This window comes from Linepithema humile, chromosome 3 (genome assembly GCF_040581485.1).
Source record: "Linepithema humile isolate Giens D197 chromosome 3, Lhum_UNIL_v1.0, whole genome shotgun sequence".
In the NCBI taxonomy this organism is placed as follows: domain Eukaryota; kingdom Metazoa; phylum Arthropoda; class Insecta; order Hymenoptera; family Formicidae; genus Linepithema; species Linepithema humile.
This window is the reverse complement of record NC_090130.1, coordinates 4659383-4678405: the sequence shown is the minus strand read 5'-3', so window position 1 is coordinate 4678405 and position 19023 is coordinate 4659383. Positions and strand designations below refer to the sequence as shown.

The window sequence follows — 19023 nt, the reverse complement described above, 5'->3', positions numbered from 1 at the left end:
AAAAGCTTTCAAGCGGCGTAATCACTGTCATCGAGAGCGGAGTTTATACTTTTTACATTTTTTCGAATAAGCGTGGTTTACGCTACTTCCGTGTTCGAGGCTGACTGCGTCGATTCTGAAAATTTAGCATATAGCTCTCGCGAGGGGCAAGGTTGGGTCGATAGCAACACCACCCTTGGAAAGCTCTTTCAAGGGTGAACCTTAGGGTGGGTGGGCGGCTCGTCGGTGGTGGTAATGCCGGCGGTGGAGATGGTGGTTACGCTACGCTGATGGTGGTGTGACTATCGACCGAGTGCCGACGATGTGGAACGTCGTCGTGGTTGTGCCATAAGATTTCTTGTCGTCTCGCACGGTCTCTTTTTTTTTTTTTTTTTTTTTTTTATTACCGAAAGTTTAACCAGGCGTACATTTTCCTGGAACATTCCCTTATAAATAACGTTTTCCTCGCCGGAAATGGATGAGTGCGATGAAACGATCACGCTTCGAATCTTCGTCGAATTTTTAAGATCTCTTCTTCGAATTCTTGCGAAGGGGATGATTTGTTCTCTATGAATAAATCCTTTTCTTCTATACCAATAATAGCTGCCATTGTTTATATTCTAAAATACGTTATTTTATAAATTTATCTTTCTCTTTGAGATTCAATATTCTTAAAAGAAAGCATGAATGTGCTTCGATGAAAGAGCTCGTCATTTCCGTCGAAATTCAAGTTTGCCGAGATTATATTTATTATCTAACAAAACCGACAGCCCATTTTCTACGGCGATGGACGATACGCTGGAAACAAGTGAACGTAACCGAGTCTTAATTAGTTTTCTTGTGGTAGCCTCGTAACAAGAAGAAGCAGTATAGGAAGCTACTTCGTCGTGTTCCATGTAAGTCAGTCTAGTCGCGGCGGCGGACTTTGTTTTATTCGATCAATTAATCCTCACCGGAGAATCCGGAGATCAACCGAAATAAGACTCCTCGACATACGCGATGTGCAAATAATTCTGGTCGCGTCCACATTCGTGCATACGTACATGCGAGTTGAGGAAACGCCGCCGCGGCGACGGCTTCTTTCCTTCTGCGAACAAGCCACCGTTTCCATAAGGGAAGCGCAAAATAATGATGTACTTGCTTGTCTCGTCCAAGCGAGTCGTTCTTAGATACCGTGATATCTAAGAACGCAGGTGTGCGAATTCTCATTCCAGAAATCTGCAGATCGCATTTTAGCGCGTACAAGCTTGTTCTAAAATAATAATGCAATGTTTCAGTTTGGCAATCATCTCTCAGCGCATAAGAGTTAGATAGAAACTTTGATGCCTTAGAAAAAACAATTTTTTTAAACATAAAATATATAAATCAATGTTACGACAAATTAATTAATATAAAATTATCGCGTACTCGGTTTATCAGAATATTCAAAATAAATTTTAGTCGTAAATTTTTTACCATCACCTTCGCAGTGTGCATAGAAGAAATTTGTACAAAAATTTCACAGCAATCACATTCTAAATTGTAAACATAAATCGGAATTAAATTCTGGTGTAAAATTTTTCGAGGAATTTGCTGCGTATTTAGAATTTTAGTTTTATTTCCAATGGGAATATTAATATCCAGTGAAAAACGTTCGAAAATATCATGTGTTGATGCCAGAAAGAACGCGCATACGTTGTACGCTTTATCTCGTCGGTTTATAGATAATCCATGTAAACGCGTTAGATTCAGCTCACGATGTTAGGCGCGTTTAGACAAGGACGCAGACGATGCGTACCGTCGTGTCCGGCCTGTTTCTCCCCGGGCCTCGAGCCCGTTCAAGCGGAGGACGAGCGGGAAACTTTATCGCGAACGCAACGAACGGTTGACAGCTCCGTGATGCATCGGTAGCGATTTGCATTGGCGTCGACAGCACGGAAACTAGCTGCGATCGCTGAAGTGCCAACGAAGAAATTCTTACCATACTTCGACTTGCATTCTGATTGCATGTTTATCGCTAAATGCGCTTGTTAGATTCCCATCTCGCGTTTATATTGCGAGCTTCGTATTAAGCAAATTAAAGCCCCGGAAGAGACGGTCGCACTTAACGCTAAATTTATGCTGACAATATCAATATTTTTGACGCTAATAATTTCTTTCTTTATTAGCTTAGTATTTAATTCAAGATTTTAATTAAGCTAATTTTTTTTTTATTTAATAAAATAATAGACAGTATCGTTATCATTAAATTTAGATATCGCATTGAGATATCGCATGTGTAGAGATAGAGATATAATAATCACAAACCACTGAGAAATTGATTTTCCAATTCAGATAGGGAAAACCCGAACGCACTCGAGCGGGCGAGAACGGCATCTTAACTTTGTTGACCTTCCTGAAGGTTCTCCGCAATATTGACGCAGCCGGGTAGGATACGACAGTCTGGTTCAATTATAGAATTGTGACTGCCAGGAAGCCACAACACACGCAATAGCTTACTCAATACTATTTACTATGATTTCATCCTTCGTTATTATTGGCGTTATCGCTATAGCCTTAATCTTATCATACAACTGCCTACATTACATGATTACTCTAGTAATTACTGTTATTATTTCTTATTGTACTGATTTATTATTGTGATTAAATTGCGCATTATATTAATTTCTTATTGATTGCGATACTGTATATTGAAATTACATACAAGTAAAAAATATTATTTACATTTTTTGCAAGTATCAACAATAATTTCTATGAAAATTACTTTCTGAGAATTCTCGAGGATTCGTTCATTCCGATGCAAAAGCTTATGATTCACCTTTCATCGAGCTTGTAAAATTCCCGCAACGGTCAGATTCTCATCGCAATGCGCGTGAATTCTCTAGATAGTTGGCGCGATAACGTCATTAATTTGTCTTGTGAAAAACGCTTCCTACGCGCCCGTACTGGCATTCACTTTCGCAGTGCCACAACACCGTGACTTTCTAAGGCGCGGAAAATAATCAAGCAGACAAAACGAGGTGACATCGATTACAGCCTACGTTCATACCGCAATGTATGCAAATGTAGTTATAGAACAAGAAATGTGAATAAAAGATGAATGTCATTAATAATAATAAATGTCGGTAAAGATAATTATTAAGACACATTGCAATTTAAACTCACATCGGAGAGATACATATTTTATTACAGAATGTAAAATACACACAAAGGTGATCAAATACAAAGACAATGTTGCAAACGTATAAATTTGAAAAGCGTTAAATTCGTAACATGAGTGTGAATCGTGGATAAAAGTTACAACGAAGTCGAAATCCGAGTTATCACGGCGAAACAGTAATGTGACTCAAAATGCTGGAAGTACAATAGGTTCAGTATTTCCGCGAGACAGCGGCATTCACAAGAATCCCATTTGGAAGGAGTTCCTTGCCCGAGCTTCTCTTTGTGATAATATTCAACGCGATCTTCATATCAGATAAGATTAAAGAACAGCCCCGTTTAGTGATGGGTACGAGTCTCGGTTTCCGAGTATTCTTAAGAAGGTTTGCCGTGGTAATAACGCGGCTACACTGTCGTCTTTTCTATTACCCTTCATTTTAAATTTTCACTTAGACCCACGCGGAGACTTACGACACACCATTTAATTCTTACCAGTAATTAAGCAGCGCTAGGTGCTCGCAAACGCGGCCGCTTATCTACGCTCGTTACATTAAGAAGAGTTCACAAATGGCCGCCACCGTAAATCGGACTTCGTCGTGATCTTAATTAAAAGTCGACTGCGAAATATGTCTTTGCGACCAATTTTGAAATACATTTTGCGCATCCCCGGCATTCCTTTTAACACTAAAAAATATCAAGTTGTCGATTAATTAATTCATCGTTGAATGTGAGATTGCTGGAGCCATTTAAAACATCTAGAAACTAAAATTAGAAAAATTATGCTAAACAAAAATGAAGTACGTGGAAACAATTATATTTTAAAATTGTGCTGAACGGAAATTCCATGAAAATAATATTAAGATTACTTGGAAATGGCCAAAAGGGAATAAAAAATTTCTTGATCATCGCGATAATATCGTTCGAACGTGTTATCTCACATGTGTAATGAGAGGTCGAATCGTAGGTTAATGCACATGTCGAACGATTCACATAATCATCCGGAAGATTCATCGAGACATTCTGATCAAGGTCAAAATGTCAGGTAGGCGACAGATCGTCCCGGATACGAATTTTAGGATCCGAAAGCAGCCGCATAACGAGCGACGGATGTCTGCCTGACTCCTCCATTCCCATCTCACTACGCACCTACCTGTTTACCCATTTATCTCCGGATCTCTCGTTCTTTTTCTTCGAGCTTCTCTTTGCTTTCCTGCTTCCCCACACGCGCGCCGTCATCCGCACAACGTGTAAGGACGATGATTTACGGTTTTAAAACGCCGTCTCGCTCGCACTCGTCGCGCGCAAGTCCCTCTCTCTTTCGCTTCCTCCGGGAAAAACTACTTGGCCGGTTCCAGCTGACTTCTCCACAACGTCGGGACACGCCAGGATGGTCGTTGCTTTTGCCACCCGTCGCACGTGAAAAGTAAATAGCGAACGTGGCAACGACTCGTTCATCTTCCATGTCTGCCCTTCTCCTTCCAGCTCTCATTTTCTCCCCGCAACCGCGAGCGGGCTTTTCTATGGCCATCCAGGCATGACAGAACGAGTGTATATATCAACGTTTCCATCGAATGTTCAGGGGGATGTAGCGAGTGCGAGATGCGGCCAAGATTTTCCGCATCGTTGCCGCTTTAACGAAAGATGAACGAAAGACGACCGGCTGCCATTCTCGCGCTAACGCGCCCAGTATTCTTGGAAGTGATCAAACGATCGTGGAAGCCGCTCAAAGCATTTAGATCGCTTCGCTTCACACTTTGCGGTTTGCAGTTTTCGCTCTGGCGAAGTCGATTTAGACCAGGGCGATGACCGAATTCCGCGGCGACGTTAAAGAGCCGTGCCTCATTAATGATCTCCTCGGAGAGCTCGGAGAGGCTTTTTCTTCTCATCTCCTTTATCCGCGAAACAAACCAAATTTTAGACGATATAGCAGCTGTAACTCGTTAACGACGACATAATTAAGGGGGCAGGCATTGCGGAGTATTCGCGCAAACACGCGATACATCGATAAACTCATCTCCGCGGCGATACGTCGATAGCGGGGCACGCAAGTTTGCACCGCGAGCTCTATTATTGCGAACATTCTTTCTTTCGTGCGCGCGAGCCAAGGTGAATCGCGTGGAGCGCGCGAGCGTCTTCTGAGACTGAACGCTTCGCGCCTCCACGAGGCGACGGATCCAATTAGGCGAGCGCATGAATCCATAATTCATTCCCTGATTAATTAGCGCGCGTACACACGGGTGGTAGGTGCGTGCGAAGGGACGGAGGACGACGGGAACGAGGAGAGAGAGGTGGGGAAGAGAGAGAGAGAGAGAGAGAGAGAGAGAGAGAGAGAGAGAGAGAGAGAGAGAGAGAATGGAAGAACGATGAGGAAAGGGGCGTGACGAGATCGGTGATCCTTCTCGGTCGCGGTTTACTCGCGCTCTCGCACGGCGAGTGGTAGGTGTGCGCAGCCTTGTAAGCGCGTCGGAGCAAGAGGAATCCTCTCTCACTGCTTCGCTCTCGCCGCGCCAATCTCGCGATAGCACCTACGTGCAGTATATTCGCACCCGCGAGGTGGATGCGCGCATTTACGTCGTTTTATAGAGATATAAAAGGTGTTCCGACATGAGACAATCTCGCCTGCTAGAACCCGCAGGAGATTATTATGAGTCTGTGTATCAAATTGGGATTCGCCTCGCAGGACGTTGTAACTTTATTACGGAGGCCTCCGAACAATTTACGAGCGCGGCGATAATGTGTGCTAAAGATATGATTGACCTTATATTATAAGGTGATTACAGTTTTCACGCCTCTGAGTTATTATTTCATCATTTTCCTTGCTCACTTTTTTCGCCTGTTATTTAATCAAGATTTTGCAAAGTGATGCCTAAATTTCGAAAATTGGAAGGAAAAGATTTTTAGTGGGCTTTGTGTCACGCTTCGTGGGATTTTCCACATTCACGCGTATACATATGAGAAAAATATATTTACAAAATCCAAAGGATTTTACAAAGGTCCCAAACAAAAGAAACAAAACGAACAATAGACCAACCCTAGACCTACCGTCAATCGTCAACCACTTGTCGTTTCGGACTCTGATGCGTCTCAGTAAATGAGCTATTGTGTGAATATTTTTACGAATTTGACCTTTTGGAAGCATATTTTTGTCATGGAAAAAACATTTTTGCTAAAAGATCTAAAAATTGTGCCAGATACAGACTGAAAATAAATTTTGTTGGATCAATCAAAATTTATCAATAGAGTACTCGAAACTTTTTGTTGCAATATGAAAGAAATTTTGATTGTTCAACAAAATTTACTTTTGAATCTATATCTGGCGCAACTTTTAGATCTTTCAGCAAAAGTGTTCTTTCCGTGTACTTTTGATTTATGCAAAAAAAGAACAAATCGATTTTTTTGAACGAGAATTCCCCCTTAATAGACAATTGTAAGCATCGTAATCGTAACATATTTCAAATAATATTTTAGCAATCTTTTGAAAAATTGTAACTTCTCGAAGCAGTCACATGAGCAAAACGCTCCAATGCGTCTCGGCTTCCGGTCGGTCTCGCGTATCACAGCAGAACCGGATGCGACAACGCCCAATGTTACTCGCGCGAAAGAAGCGTGTTCTCGCATTACTGTCCGCCGTATTAAACGCGATGATTGCTGAGAATGTGATGATGAGTGCGGTGCGCGTGCTCGTTCGTGAAGAAAATGGCCTCACCGCCGCTTTCGCATTGAGCAGAACGTGCAGAAAGGCAAGAGGAAATTCAAGACAGGAAATAGTTATATACGTATCAAGATCCGCCCCGCGTGCACTCGACAAGCGACGATTACGGGTAGAACTTCATCGTAGACAAATGATATGTTCGTCGCGTGTATTTCGATATCGCTACGCGGCATGATGGTGGTAACTCGATGGTGGCGATTATCGAGCGTTCGTATCCTGATTGAACGAGCGATGCATCATCGGTTGTTACCAGTCCTTTATTGCGCTCGATTGGCGCTGAGATAAAAATAAAGGAAATGAAAGTTGATAGATCGCGAACGCATTTGCTGCTCGCGTCCGCGCAATTACGAAATACAAATAGCTAACCGCGGACGAATTAATATTTTAATGATATTCGATCGCGGAATATCTGAAATTTAAATTAAGATTCTCTGCTGATATAGAGCTCGTTTAGAGTTAATTGAGAAATGACATGTCATTATTTATTTTGCAGTCGCCGAGCTTAATTCATAAAAATTCCTCAATTTTTAAAATTAATCACGCGTTTTTGTTCAACTCAATAGTTACGTTTTCGTCTAAATCTGTCAGAGAGGAAAAGTTAACGTCGGATTGATCAAAGAATACGCTTGAGGTTTGACGAAAATTTGATACAGCGTCTAGTATACGGTAGCAAACGTGCCGCCTTTGCACGCAGGCTTTGGTAAATCCGATCTTACGCGTGTATTCTGGGAATCGCGCGATTCGAGTAACAGCACGGTTTCGCATAGCTGTGGCATGTATGCGAAAAAGGAAGGGAAAAAGAGACCGTATGTCAGCCGCAGAGGCACGCGATATTGAGAATATCTTCCGCGCTTTTTACCTAAGTGACTGCGTTGAATGTCTCGTAATCGCACCGCGTGAAAAAAAAGGTACACAACCGCGCGTCACGCGTAACTTTCGCATTATATTCAACGTTAAATATACAGGATGCCTTGACAGCTTTATTGCCTCCAGTTTATTTTTCCAAGAAAGTTTATTTACGCAAGAGTTTAAAATTTTTAATTAGATTATCATAACAAAATGTAAATAATTTGAAATATTTGTGCAATAATATTTTGCGATTCATTCGATGAAAACTACTAAATCTTAATTAATCGAATTCTCATAACTTTTTTATTCACTCAAAAATTATATCTGCTCTGAATCAAAGTTATCGTTGTCTTTATTAATTTAGCGTGCGATATAAAAACGAAATTGATATAAAATTGATACACTTTGTATATTGCGGTAGAATGTGGCGTCCGAAAGGCGTGAGAACATACTTTATACTCGCATAAAGGCCGAAGTGCATATTGTCGGGCGTGAATGTACGTATCACACCCGGGGGCTCTAACAAATAGTTCCGGTTATCCGCGCTTTCGCGCGACTTAGGCTCTCTCTTTCTATCTCTCGCACGCCCCGCGCGTTGCATCGTTAATAAACTCGTCGAAGAGGAGAGAGTGCGCTCGAAGGCCAAGTTTAGATGTCCAGATTGGTCGGGGAAGATAGATACCAGAAGGAGCTTGCTGCGCGCGTAAACTATGCCAAGTTAACTTCCGAACGTATATGTATACGCTCTGTGCGTCAAACGCTGAGTTCATATCGGAATTGTGCTGCTGCATCGCTATTTTCGACGGAAGAAGACGTTTCAATCTCTGACGCGTTCTGGCTTAATTGTTATTAGAATAAATATTTTGCAAGAAATAATTCACTCGAAGAATTCAAGTAAGCTCGAGTGCATTATTTTCTTATCAAACTTATTTATTTTTTCTCCTTATTTTACATTTGGAAACGAAATGAAATTACTACTACTTTTTTTATTATTACAAAGTTTCTGATGTTCTTCTTCCACAAGCCGAAACTTTATAGCCGTCACCGGCAAAATGTTTAATAGCTCCTTAAATCAGAAAATTAGCATAATTGGGAAGATTCCGGCGGCGACGCGCGCAATTTATGTTAATTGCGCCAACATTTATCGCGAAGTTAGCATGCAGCTAAACATTCCGCCGAGTTATTTCGACGAACGGCGAAAACTCTTTTGGCCGATGATGTAAAATCACGGAGAGAAAGCGGGCGAATCCCGGCGGACTGTATTTCGTTACCTTGTTTTTCTTAGCTCCGCGAGCGAATTTGCGGAGGCGGGTGGGGTGAGCGCGGTGAATTCATGATTAATGCTCGTGACGCGCGATTTGATATAAAACCCGACACCACCGGGCCGCCATCAGTTTTACCAACTAACGAGGGAGTATAACGCATACCTCATCCATACCTCGCCATAAATCTCGCCGCGCATTTTGATTTACGTACCTTTAGCAGCAGCGTGTTCGCAAAGAAACGTGCGATATCTCGCCGAGCTGCCGCTCTGCTGCTGCTTTTCGTTCTTACGCCTCGGTGCCTGTCCCTTTTATGATCGGATATCACGGCCCTTCCTCGCTGCGGCGTAAATTGAAACTCTCTCGAAAAAGAGAGACGGATTGACAGCGGACAAATCGTTCGTCGCGGTGCGCTATAAACGCATCACGTTTCAGCGCGAGGAGCGCGCCTCTCGGCGCATATCGACGCCTTTTTTCTCTCTCGACTGGCTCGCCGAGGCGAAACGAACGATTCGACCTAGTCCTCGTTCGTGCGCGATCAATCGTGCGAACGCGAATGCAAATAAACGGCACGTAAAAAGGACTTGCGGGATATTAATATGTATAAACTTTTAATTAGCTGTCGCGTCGACGGCGAACGGATCGCGGCGCGCGCGTGCTATTCGCAGAAACTAGTTATGAACGAGGATAGACGTGGGTGAGAGCAAAAAGAGCACGAAATTTCCATAAAAGAGAAGCGTATCGTAACCCAAACAACATCGACCAGCGCGGCCCGCATACACCGGGCAGCGGGAGCGCGGCTTTAAAAGTGATTCATTGCCGGCGTCCCGCCCGCCTCCCTCGTATTACCTTTACTTTATGCAACATATTAATGGATATTCGTTTCGTCGAATAAGTTTTATAGTATAATAGTTCTTCGAATCGCTCGCGGATATACCAGCAACCCGCAGGATCAAATTCGATATATCATATCGACAGCACACACATACGCGCGCACGCGCGCGCGGTCTTTGCGGCATCTATCACGTAATATTCTACGAAAAACGGATGGATAATAAATGGATGGGATGAAATGGAGGAAGGACGAAATTTTCATACGCTAAAACGAGCTGGTAACCTTTCGCACGATTGAGTAATCAGATACGATTAGATTAGATTCACTTGAAATCTGCGAATAGTAGAAGATGAGAGGGAAAGACGTTCGCTAACGATCGCGCGATCGACGCGCGTATTTATTACCGTGCAATCGCTGCGGCGTGGTGCATAATAACGCGCTCTCTGTAACATTATCGAACAGAGCGGCGTTATAGCGAGCCGCGGCCCGTCGCGGTATACTCGTTGACGGGCTAACGATATTGCGAAGCGGACTCCGTAACGAAGCGAAAATCAAAAGCGCATACGTCTCTATTGAGAGGCATCGTTTCCGCGCAGCTGCGGCGGCGGATGCATCTCGCCGATGCATTTCGTACGCGCGCACGGCCGCGATCGGCCGATCCAAGCCACACACGTAGCGGTTTCTCCTCCCCCATTCCGACGCCGGAGTATATGCACGTCGGGCCGGCACGGCGTCTTATAAATAGCAACGTCTCAGGGCGCTAGCAGTTAACAAACGGTAAAACTAACACCACCTCCTATAATAACATTTCGCTCCGGTCACGTGTTTTCCGCGGCTCGACTATTATAAGATCCATGACTGCTTCGATCCCTTTTTCTGTCTTTTTCTTCTCTTCTTTCTCTCTTTCTCTCTCTCCCCCTCGTCATCGTTTTCGCCGGTTTCTCCATTCTTCCTCGCTGTACCCTTTCGCGCTCCCACCGTATCCTTTCCTTCGATAATCTTCAGCGTGCGTTCCAGCAGAACTGCATTCTTCAAATAATTTTTTATTTAACCCCTTATTTAAGTGAAATATTTTATTCATTATTTTTAACATAAAACAATGCGTATTAAATATTTGCATTTGTTGGAATTATTTATATTACAGAATTCAATTAAAATTTAATGAAATTTGTGTTTGAATAAAAATTCATTTGTGGTTTGAGGAAATTCAGGAATTCTAGTTATCTCTTTTGAGCAAAATTTGATTTCGAATATAATATTCATTTGTGATACACAAACAAGACATTTTATTTAAATAGAGTTGTCCTTTATCCGCGAATAATACTTTAATCCTCACCCGTTATTTGTTATTCGTAAATTTATGCTCTCGAGCCGGCATCCCACGGTTCTGCGATCGCATCGGCCCGGCTTTGCGCGAGAGACGTACCGGTTTTGACCCGGAGTATCTAGCAAGCGATCGAACCACCGACATTGATTTATGTACGAGACATTCGAAAGCTACGCCCTTGCTCGTTAAGGTCGAGCGAACGAACGAGCAAAGCGAGCGGTCGAACGCATCCCGCGCCAGCCGGCTATTTAGGCATCGATCGTCGGCTCGGACTTTTACGAAAGAGCGGATACACGCGACGCGACTCGCCCCGGAGTTACTGAACCCGACCGGGTTACCGAAACGGCTCCGTCGTGCTTTGATAGTTCGAATTGCAAACGAAGCGAGACTCGCTCGCGCATTCGACCGGCCACGTGCACTCCTCTTGCTGGATTAAACTCAAATCTATTCAGTATTTTCAGTATCATTCCGATAGTCTCTCTGTAATGCGATGAATACTCTATCTTTGATAAATATTTTTTACACGAATGAAAAATACGCACGTAAAAACAAATCGTTAAAGAGCAATGATATTGCTTTTTTTTGATGTTAGACAATTATTATTAAATATGGCACATGTAAAAACCATATGTTATTAATATCATAATATATGTATATTGATTCTTGAAATTTTTATATTTATTTTTTGCAGATTTAACAAAAAAATAAAAAACATTTTACTTTTGTCATATTTTGATTATTGTCATAATTGTGGGAAACTGAAGCTCTCACAATCATTGTTAATATATTTGCGCCACACTCTTATACTTCCCACAATATAAGCAATTCCATTGTACATATAATAGAAATGTCGACGATAAAAGTATCCTTCGCTTTCTGTTGCAGGCGGCAGTTATGCGAGCTACGCAACTATGAGTCGAACGTCCTTGAACATGAGATCGGTGCGACGGACGAAGCTGTTCCCAGCACGAACGATGACGAGTCTGTTGATGTTGTTGGTGTCCGTGACGATGCTGTCGCATGTACATTCGGAATTGCATGTACAATCGGCGATAAGTCCGGTAGGTAGCGTCGTCGGATCGGGGTCGGGCATTTCGTCATCCTCATCTTCGTCCGGCGGTTCCGCGTCCTCATCGTCGTCGGTGAGCGGCGTGGTGTCGGACAGCAGCTCGAATCCCGATGGCAACGGGGTGGGCGGCGGCGGCGGCGGCGGCGGCGGCAACGGCGTGCTCGGTGGCATCGGCGGTGGCATCGGTGACGGCACGCATTCCGGCATCGACAAGCCCAAGGGAAACGGACGATGCGAGGAGATCACGATCCCAATGTGCCGCGGTATCGGCTACAATCTCACCGCGATGCCGAACGAGTTGAATCACGACACGCAGGAGGAGGCCGGCCTGGAAGTGCACCAATTCTGGCCGCTGGTGGAGATCAAGTGTTCGCCGGATCTCAAGTTCTTCCTCTGCTCGATGTACACGCCGATCTGCATCCCGGAGTACACGAAACCGCTGCCGGCCTGTCGCAGCGTGTGCGAGCGAGCGCGCGCGGGCTGCTCGCCTCTGATGCAGCAGTACGGCTTCTCGTGGCCGGAACGAATGGCGTGCGAGCGTCTGCCGAATCACAACGAAGATCCGGAGAATCTGTGCATGGAGCAGGACAACCGCACCAGCAGCACTCATCCGGGAGCCGGTGCCAGCGGTGGCACGGTGAGCAGCAATCCGCCGCCGGGACTGCCGGCGCGGCCGACGCGGCCCAGCAAGCCCACACTGACGCCTCGCTGCAAGCCGGGCAAGAACCAAAAAAACTGCCAGCACCCCCCGGGGGAGAGGACAAGGGACTGCGCGTGCAGATGCAGAGCGCCCCTCGTGCCTCTGGGGGCAGGTGGCGCGCCGATAACCGGCGTCAGCGGCAGCATCATCGGGACCGGCAGCAGCAGCAGCACCGGGGTCAACAGTGGTCTGGCCAGCATGGCCGTAAGTGGAGTAATACCGGCGCCGGCGCCGCCGATGGGAAGCCTCGGTCGAAGCATCATCCAGGAGATCGCGGGGGTGCCGGACTGTGCCCTGCCGTGCCGCGGCGCGTTTCTCACCAACGACGAACGCGACTTCGCGGCCATATGGCTGGCACTGTGGAGCGGCCTGTGCGCCGCCAGCACACTCGTAACCATCACCACGTTCCTGATCGACACCCAACGTTTCAAGTATCCTGAGCGTCCGATCGTCTTCCTCTCGGTCTGCTACTTCGTCGTGGCGGTGGGCTACCTGTCGCGTAGCATGATCGGCCACGAGGAGATCGCCTGCGACGGTCCAGCTCTCAAGTCCGGCGCTCAAGGCCCAGGCGCGTGCGTCACCGTTTTCCTCATGATCTACTTCTTCGGCATGGCGTCGTCCGTGTGGTGGGTGATTCTCGCATTCACCTGGTTCCTCGCCGCCGGCTTGAAATGGGGCAACGAGGCCATAGCATCGTACTCGCAGTACTTTCATCTGGTAGCTTGGGTAGCACCGACCGTGCAAACAGTTTGGGCGTATATTTCGGGCGGCGTCGCCGGTGACCCGGTGGCCGGAGTGTGCACGGTCGCGCCCGAAGGTGTACGCAACTTCATCCTGGCGCCTCTGTTCGTCTATCTTCTGCTCGGCACGAGTTTCCTGCTGGCCGGTTTCGTCAGTCTTTTCCGAATTCGATCGGTCATCAAGCGCCAGCCCGGCGCCAAGGCGGACAAACTGGAGAAACTAATGATACGGATCGGCGTGTTCAGCGTTCTTTACACACTGCCGGCCGGCGTGGTGCTGGCCTGTCACATCTACGAATCGTCCTTGCGAGACGAATGGCTCAGTTCGCTGGCGTGTCCCTGCCGGCCGCGCGCAAGACCTCTCTACTTCGTCTTGATGCTCAAGTACTTTATGGCTCTCGCGGTCGGCATCACCTCGGGCGTCTGGATCTGGAGCAGCAAGACGGTAGACTCCTGGAGACGATTGTGGAGGCGTTTGTTCGGCGGTGATCGCAGTCCAGGCGGTCACATGAGCGGCGCCGGCATGGTGGCCGGCGTGACGGGTGTCAGCGGCGGAATAGGCAGCGTCGGCATCAAGGGCGTCGTAGGCCGTGGCGTCGGGATGCCGTATCCACCGGCTCCGGGCCCCGGCAGCGCTCTTCTACCACCCGGAAGTGTCGCGAGCGCGTCTCAGCACCACCTGCATCATCATGTACTCAAGCAACCGCCACTTTCGCACGTATGACGTCACCAGTCGGCGGGGGGCGACATGAATACCGCTGGTTGCGGCGAGCAGCAACAGGAGCGGCCTTCCGCCCTCAGCAATTACGGGCCCATCTAGCCCTTCGCCTCGGCCTCGCGCAGGCACAACGCGACGCCGCACACGGCGCCACACACGGCGCCGCACACGCCTCATTCGGCGGCGACCATCTACTCCAGGAGATCGCTCGCGTCCACGACGGGGCCGCTGACGCCGGCGCACGGAATCGCGCCGTCCTACACGCAGGCCACCGAGGTGTGAAAGACAGCACGGTTGGAGATTGGACGACCCACGGCGGCTCACGGATGGACGACGAGTGGCCGCGGTGCTTCACGATTACCCAATATACGTATTAGCCTGTACGTGTCTTCTGCCGCGGCAATCTCGAGGTGTCTTCTCTGCCACTTGGATCATTGACAGTTTTCCGAGTGTCTTGTTGGTGTATTGTCGATGACAAACGTTGGTGGATTCTTGTGAAAAGGTACGTTGCAAAAAGACGATTCCTTGGTGTACGGTGATCGGTGATCATCGGCAGGGAGGATCGCTCGAGTGCCGCGGTGTAGTGAGATTGTGATTTAAAAGAAAGACTTCGCGAGCGTGCGCGCACGCGAGAACGTGCGGTGTCGATAGGTTTCTTCGTCTATCCATATCTATCTATCTCTTTCTCTAATCTTTCTTACATTCTTTCGTAAAAGCGGCGCTCGTAAGGCCCGCTTTTAGGCCTCGTCTACAATCAAGTCGGAAGATGCTTGTCGGATGTCGCTAGTCGTATGTCGCAGCTGTTTGCTCAACATACTAATCTACAATCAAATTGTGTGTCGTTACGGTGATAAATCAATCTTAGAAGATCTTAGAGGTTAAAGTTGTAAATATAAGTTGTGGATAAAATGGATATTACAGAATTGGTCGCAATTTATCATAATTTGTTTATCAGTTACACACAAATTCAAAAAATACGAAGAATTTTAAAGGAGAAACGTAAAATCTCTCGAAGATGGTGGGTAAATAAATGCACTTATTGTCCTGAACGATATTTATAATAATTTCATCCACCGTTATTTCTTCCGCCATTGTTGCTGTTATTGTCGTGTCGTTTTCGTAAAAGATGAGACTTGACCATCTTCCGAGCGACAACGACGTCCGGCTTTCGACAAGAACTTTACGGCAACCGACACTTAAATACGCATGCGTACGACATACGACACCGTCTTCTGACTGATTGTAGATGAGGCTTTAGACCGTGTCCGTCTAACGTGTATCGTCTCGTCTATTTATCTAATCTAGCCGTAAAAAATGCGCATACGGATGCAAAAGCGCGTACGCTGCAAGCGGCAGCTTCCTTCCCTCCCCAAAAGAAAGAAAACCATCACGCCGTCGCAATATCACGTGCTGAGGTCCCTCTCCCAAGACCTTCTCGAATTAATCGTTCGCTATTGCTACCCGTCGCAATCGTGAAATTCTGAAAGTAGCTTCGACGAAACCAGACTGCTGCTGCTGCTGCTGCTGCTGTTGGCAAGAAACGCGCGTATAAAGTAGAAATGAGTGTACAGGGTGGACGCTGAAGTAACAAAGCAAGCGGGATGGACTACTGTAAATATTGTTTTTAGATGTTAGTCGATAACTGTAAATAAAATGGTCGTCAGAGAAAGTAGGATGTTGAGACGCGAAGACGATCGCGTTCGTGGTGAGCGCTACGTCTTTTCACAAACAATCGTCAGCTAAATCGCAAAAGTTATCGCATATAGCTGGAAAAGATCCGGATTAATTGGGTCGCGTTATGCAACATCGAACTAAAATCCGTCGCTTTCACTAATTTTTTTCGAGATAGATTACGTGCAGTGCTTTGACGCTTTATTAAAATATTTATATAATCACATTAAACATATATTTCCTTGTTTTATTTAATTAGAATTTGTTAATTGCGTCAGTTTGACGTAATTCCAGATCAGATTGTTAAGAATCGATAAATCGTCAATTATAATCTTCGTTAACAAAAGTTTAAAGAAGATTGATAAAATCAGATCATTTATCAATCAGATTATTTTGTTGAATTTTTAATTAATAAGTTTTTAGATCATACACGGAAAAAAAAGTAGTGTCAAATCAAAGCTTATATAAAAAGCTTATATAAAAAGTTATTTACATTATTTATTCCACTCAAACTCCTCTTTCATCTCCTAGTTGGTTGACCTGACCTTTCGAATCACCCGGTATACGCAACAATTTATAATCTTCCGATGAGAATTTAATAATCTTAAATTTTCACAATACTATAGTCTTATATATTTCCATTTTATAATGATTACTTGAAGAATACAATATATATATATATCAGGAGACGCGGTAGTGTCTCCGGCCAAGTTCAAAAAACGACATATATATATATATATTTTTTTTTTTAACATCTAATACTATTGCAACTGTTGCTATCCATAGAACATTCAGCAATACGTTTGACTCAATAAACATGACAGGAAAGGCATATGACCAATGTCATATCCCTATACAATACATAAGCATATTCACAATCAAGCAAGTATTTAAAAATACATAATTATTTTGACAATAAAACATCTTTCTCTTTTATTTGAAAAATATGTTATTTTCTATCCAACATTTTTTCTTTTCCATTGAAGAAAATTATTCTTAAATAATAAGAATATTTTTTTCTTGATTGAACTATATAAAATGACTTCATTCAAGCCAGTTTTCTTCGTTAAAGCAATATAATATCATTTCAAGATTTTCATGTTAAAAATAAAAATATTTTTAAAATAAGAATATCTTTTTTTTCCGTGTAAAGTAATATATTTTGGGTTTATGATAAAAAAATTTCAATTCTAGATTGTAAATTCTAAATAATATGGTCCGAGTTAATCGATATTTTTAATAGATCTGTTTTCATTTTTAATAGATCTTTCAATTTGACCTACTTTTGCAATAACAGGATGTTGGAGCATTATTACCGCCACGAGCGAACGATCGTCACGTAATTAGATTTGTCTGCGTTCACAAAATGCGTAATATACGTATATAAGTATATACATAAATATATATATATATAAATCTGTCTCGCGAAGATAACAATATAATTTAACACATCGGTGTATTAGGTCGAATCTTTTTATACCGTAAGTAAAAGCGTGTCGCACTCTTGTCGCGCGTATTACCGGATTGCCGTCGAAAGTTCACGATAACGGAGAGATAGACGCGGCGCTTTTTATTTTTACTGTACTTCGTGTGACCATCGGCTCCTTGGCGCACGTGTCGCGAAGGGGCGGACGACGCGATAGCGGAAAACATAAGAGGGTAAGCCCGCCCTTCGCCGGGCGCGAGGAAAATCTACATGCACCCCGCGCATAGCGGGTAGAGGAAAGTTATGCACGCGCGCGTATGTAATTCTTATGTAAATCCCGATGATCTAGAAGTAATCCCAAAAGCGAGATTACGCGCGAGACATAACGGACGTTTAAGTACGTATTATACGCGTGACGACGCGCCACATTAGCAATACCATTAATCCCGAACCTTCCCCAGCGTCGAAAGGAGCGAAATCGAAAGTAGATTCGGAGAGAACTTTACGGCATCTCGTAATGCAACTACGACCGAATGTGGTAAAATTTAATTCGGACAAATTTTGGATAATATACGTGTCGTATTTGGGGATTCTTCTTCAACTCCTGTAATAATGTCGTAGTGCAATAACGCAAACATTTGAGTTACTTCTCAACGAAAGACGGGAACAGAAAAAGCGTATAGCATGACAATCCTGATTAACTGCCCAGTGTATTTCTTTTTTACGAGATGTTGCGAGCGCAGAGCACAAGCAAAAAGAAAGGACTGAAAAACGAAAACTGCCTCATCCAACTTAAAAAAAAAAAAAAAAAAAAAAAAAAACGCATCGACCGTCTCTGTGTTGGACGGAAAACCTCTGCCAAAATATACACGCGTAATGTTATAGAGTAGCTGGAGTAAAAAACGTCTTACAGTTAGTGTTACATATCACGCCAACGACATAACCGAGGAGAGAAAAGGTGATCGATGTCGCACGGAGGCGAGAGGAAGCGAGAGAGAGAGAAGATTCGGCATAGTGGAATGCCGAATTTCGGGGTGTGTGTGAGCATCGAAGGTGCGGTCTCTCTCGCAGAGATCCGTGAGCGATCGTGTGGTTATTGAGGGGCGATGTAGAGAAATTGATAAGAGAGAAGGAATCTTTATAAGTATTTGTAAGCCACTTTTTGTCACACTAATTGTCAATAAAAGAGGAGAATACTGTGTGTACAAAGTGCTGTGTGTGTTTCGAGAAACACGATCGAGACGTGGCTCGACCGAAGCGCGATATCGGAGCCTCTCTTCGTCTCTCCCTTCTTCTTTTTTTTTTTTTTATTATTTTACATCCGTGCGTTTTTTCGCATTCATGCATTTACGTTTCTGACCCGCGCGATGAGTTTCACACGCGGCCGGTGTCGGCCGCCGTTTTGTACAATTTTTACGTTGCCATAGTAACCGTAGATGTAATCGGCCACCGTTCCGATTGGTCGCAAAAGTATAAATATAAAAATATATAGATAGATATATATGTGTGTATTTATATACACACACATCCGCGTGTATATACATACGCGTATATGCAAAAATGTATACGATTTTTAATATACTTTATTATTATTTAA

General features: G+C 44.5%; 1 protein-coding gene across 4 annotated transcripts in view; it reads left to right on the top strand.

Moving 5' to 3' along the window:
• Positions 1–19023, top strand: part of fz2 (frizzled 2) — a 92096-nt gene extending 73073 nt beyond the window's left edge. For all 4 annotated transcript variants that reach the window (XM_012374410.2, XM_012374408.2, XM_012374409.2 and 1 more), the window contains one exon: positions 11988–19023. In XM_012374410.2, the coding sequence (XP_012229833.1) occupies positions 12014–14335 (2322 nt within the window). In that variant the 5' untranslated portion in view covers positions 11988–12013 and the 3' untranslated portion in view covers positions 14336–19023. The remainder of the gene's footprint in view (positions 1–11987) is intronic.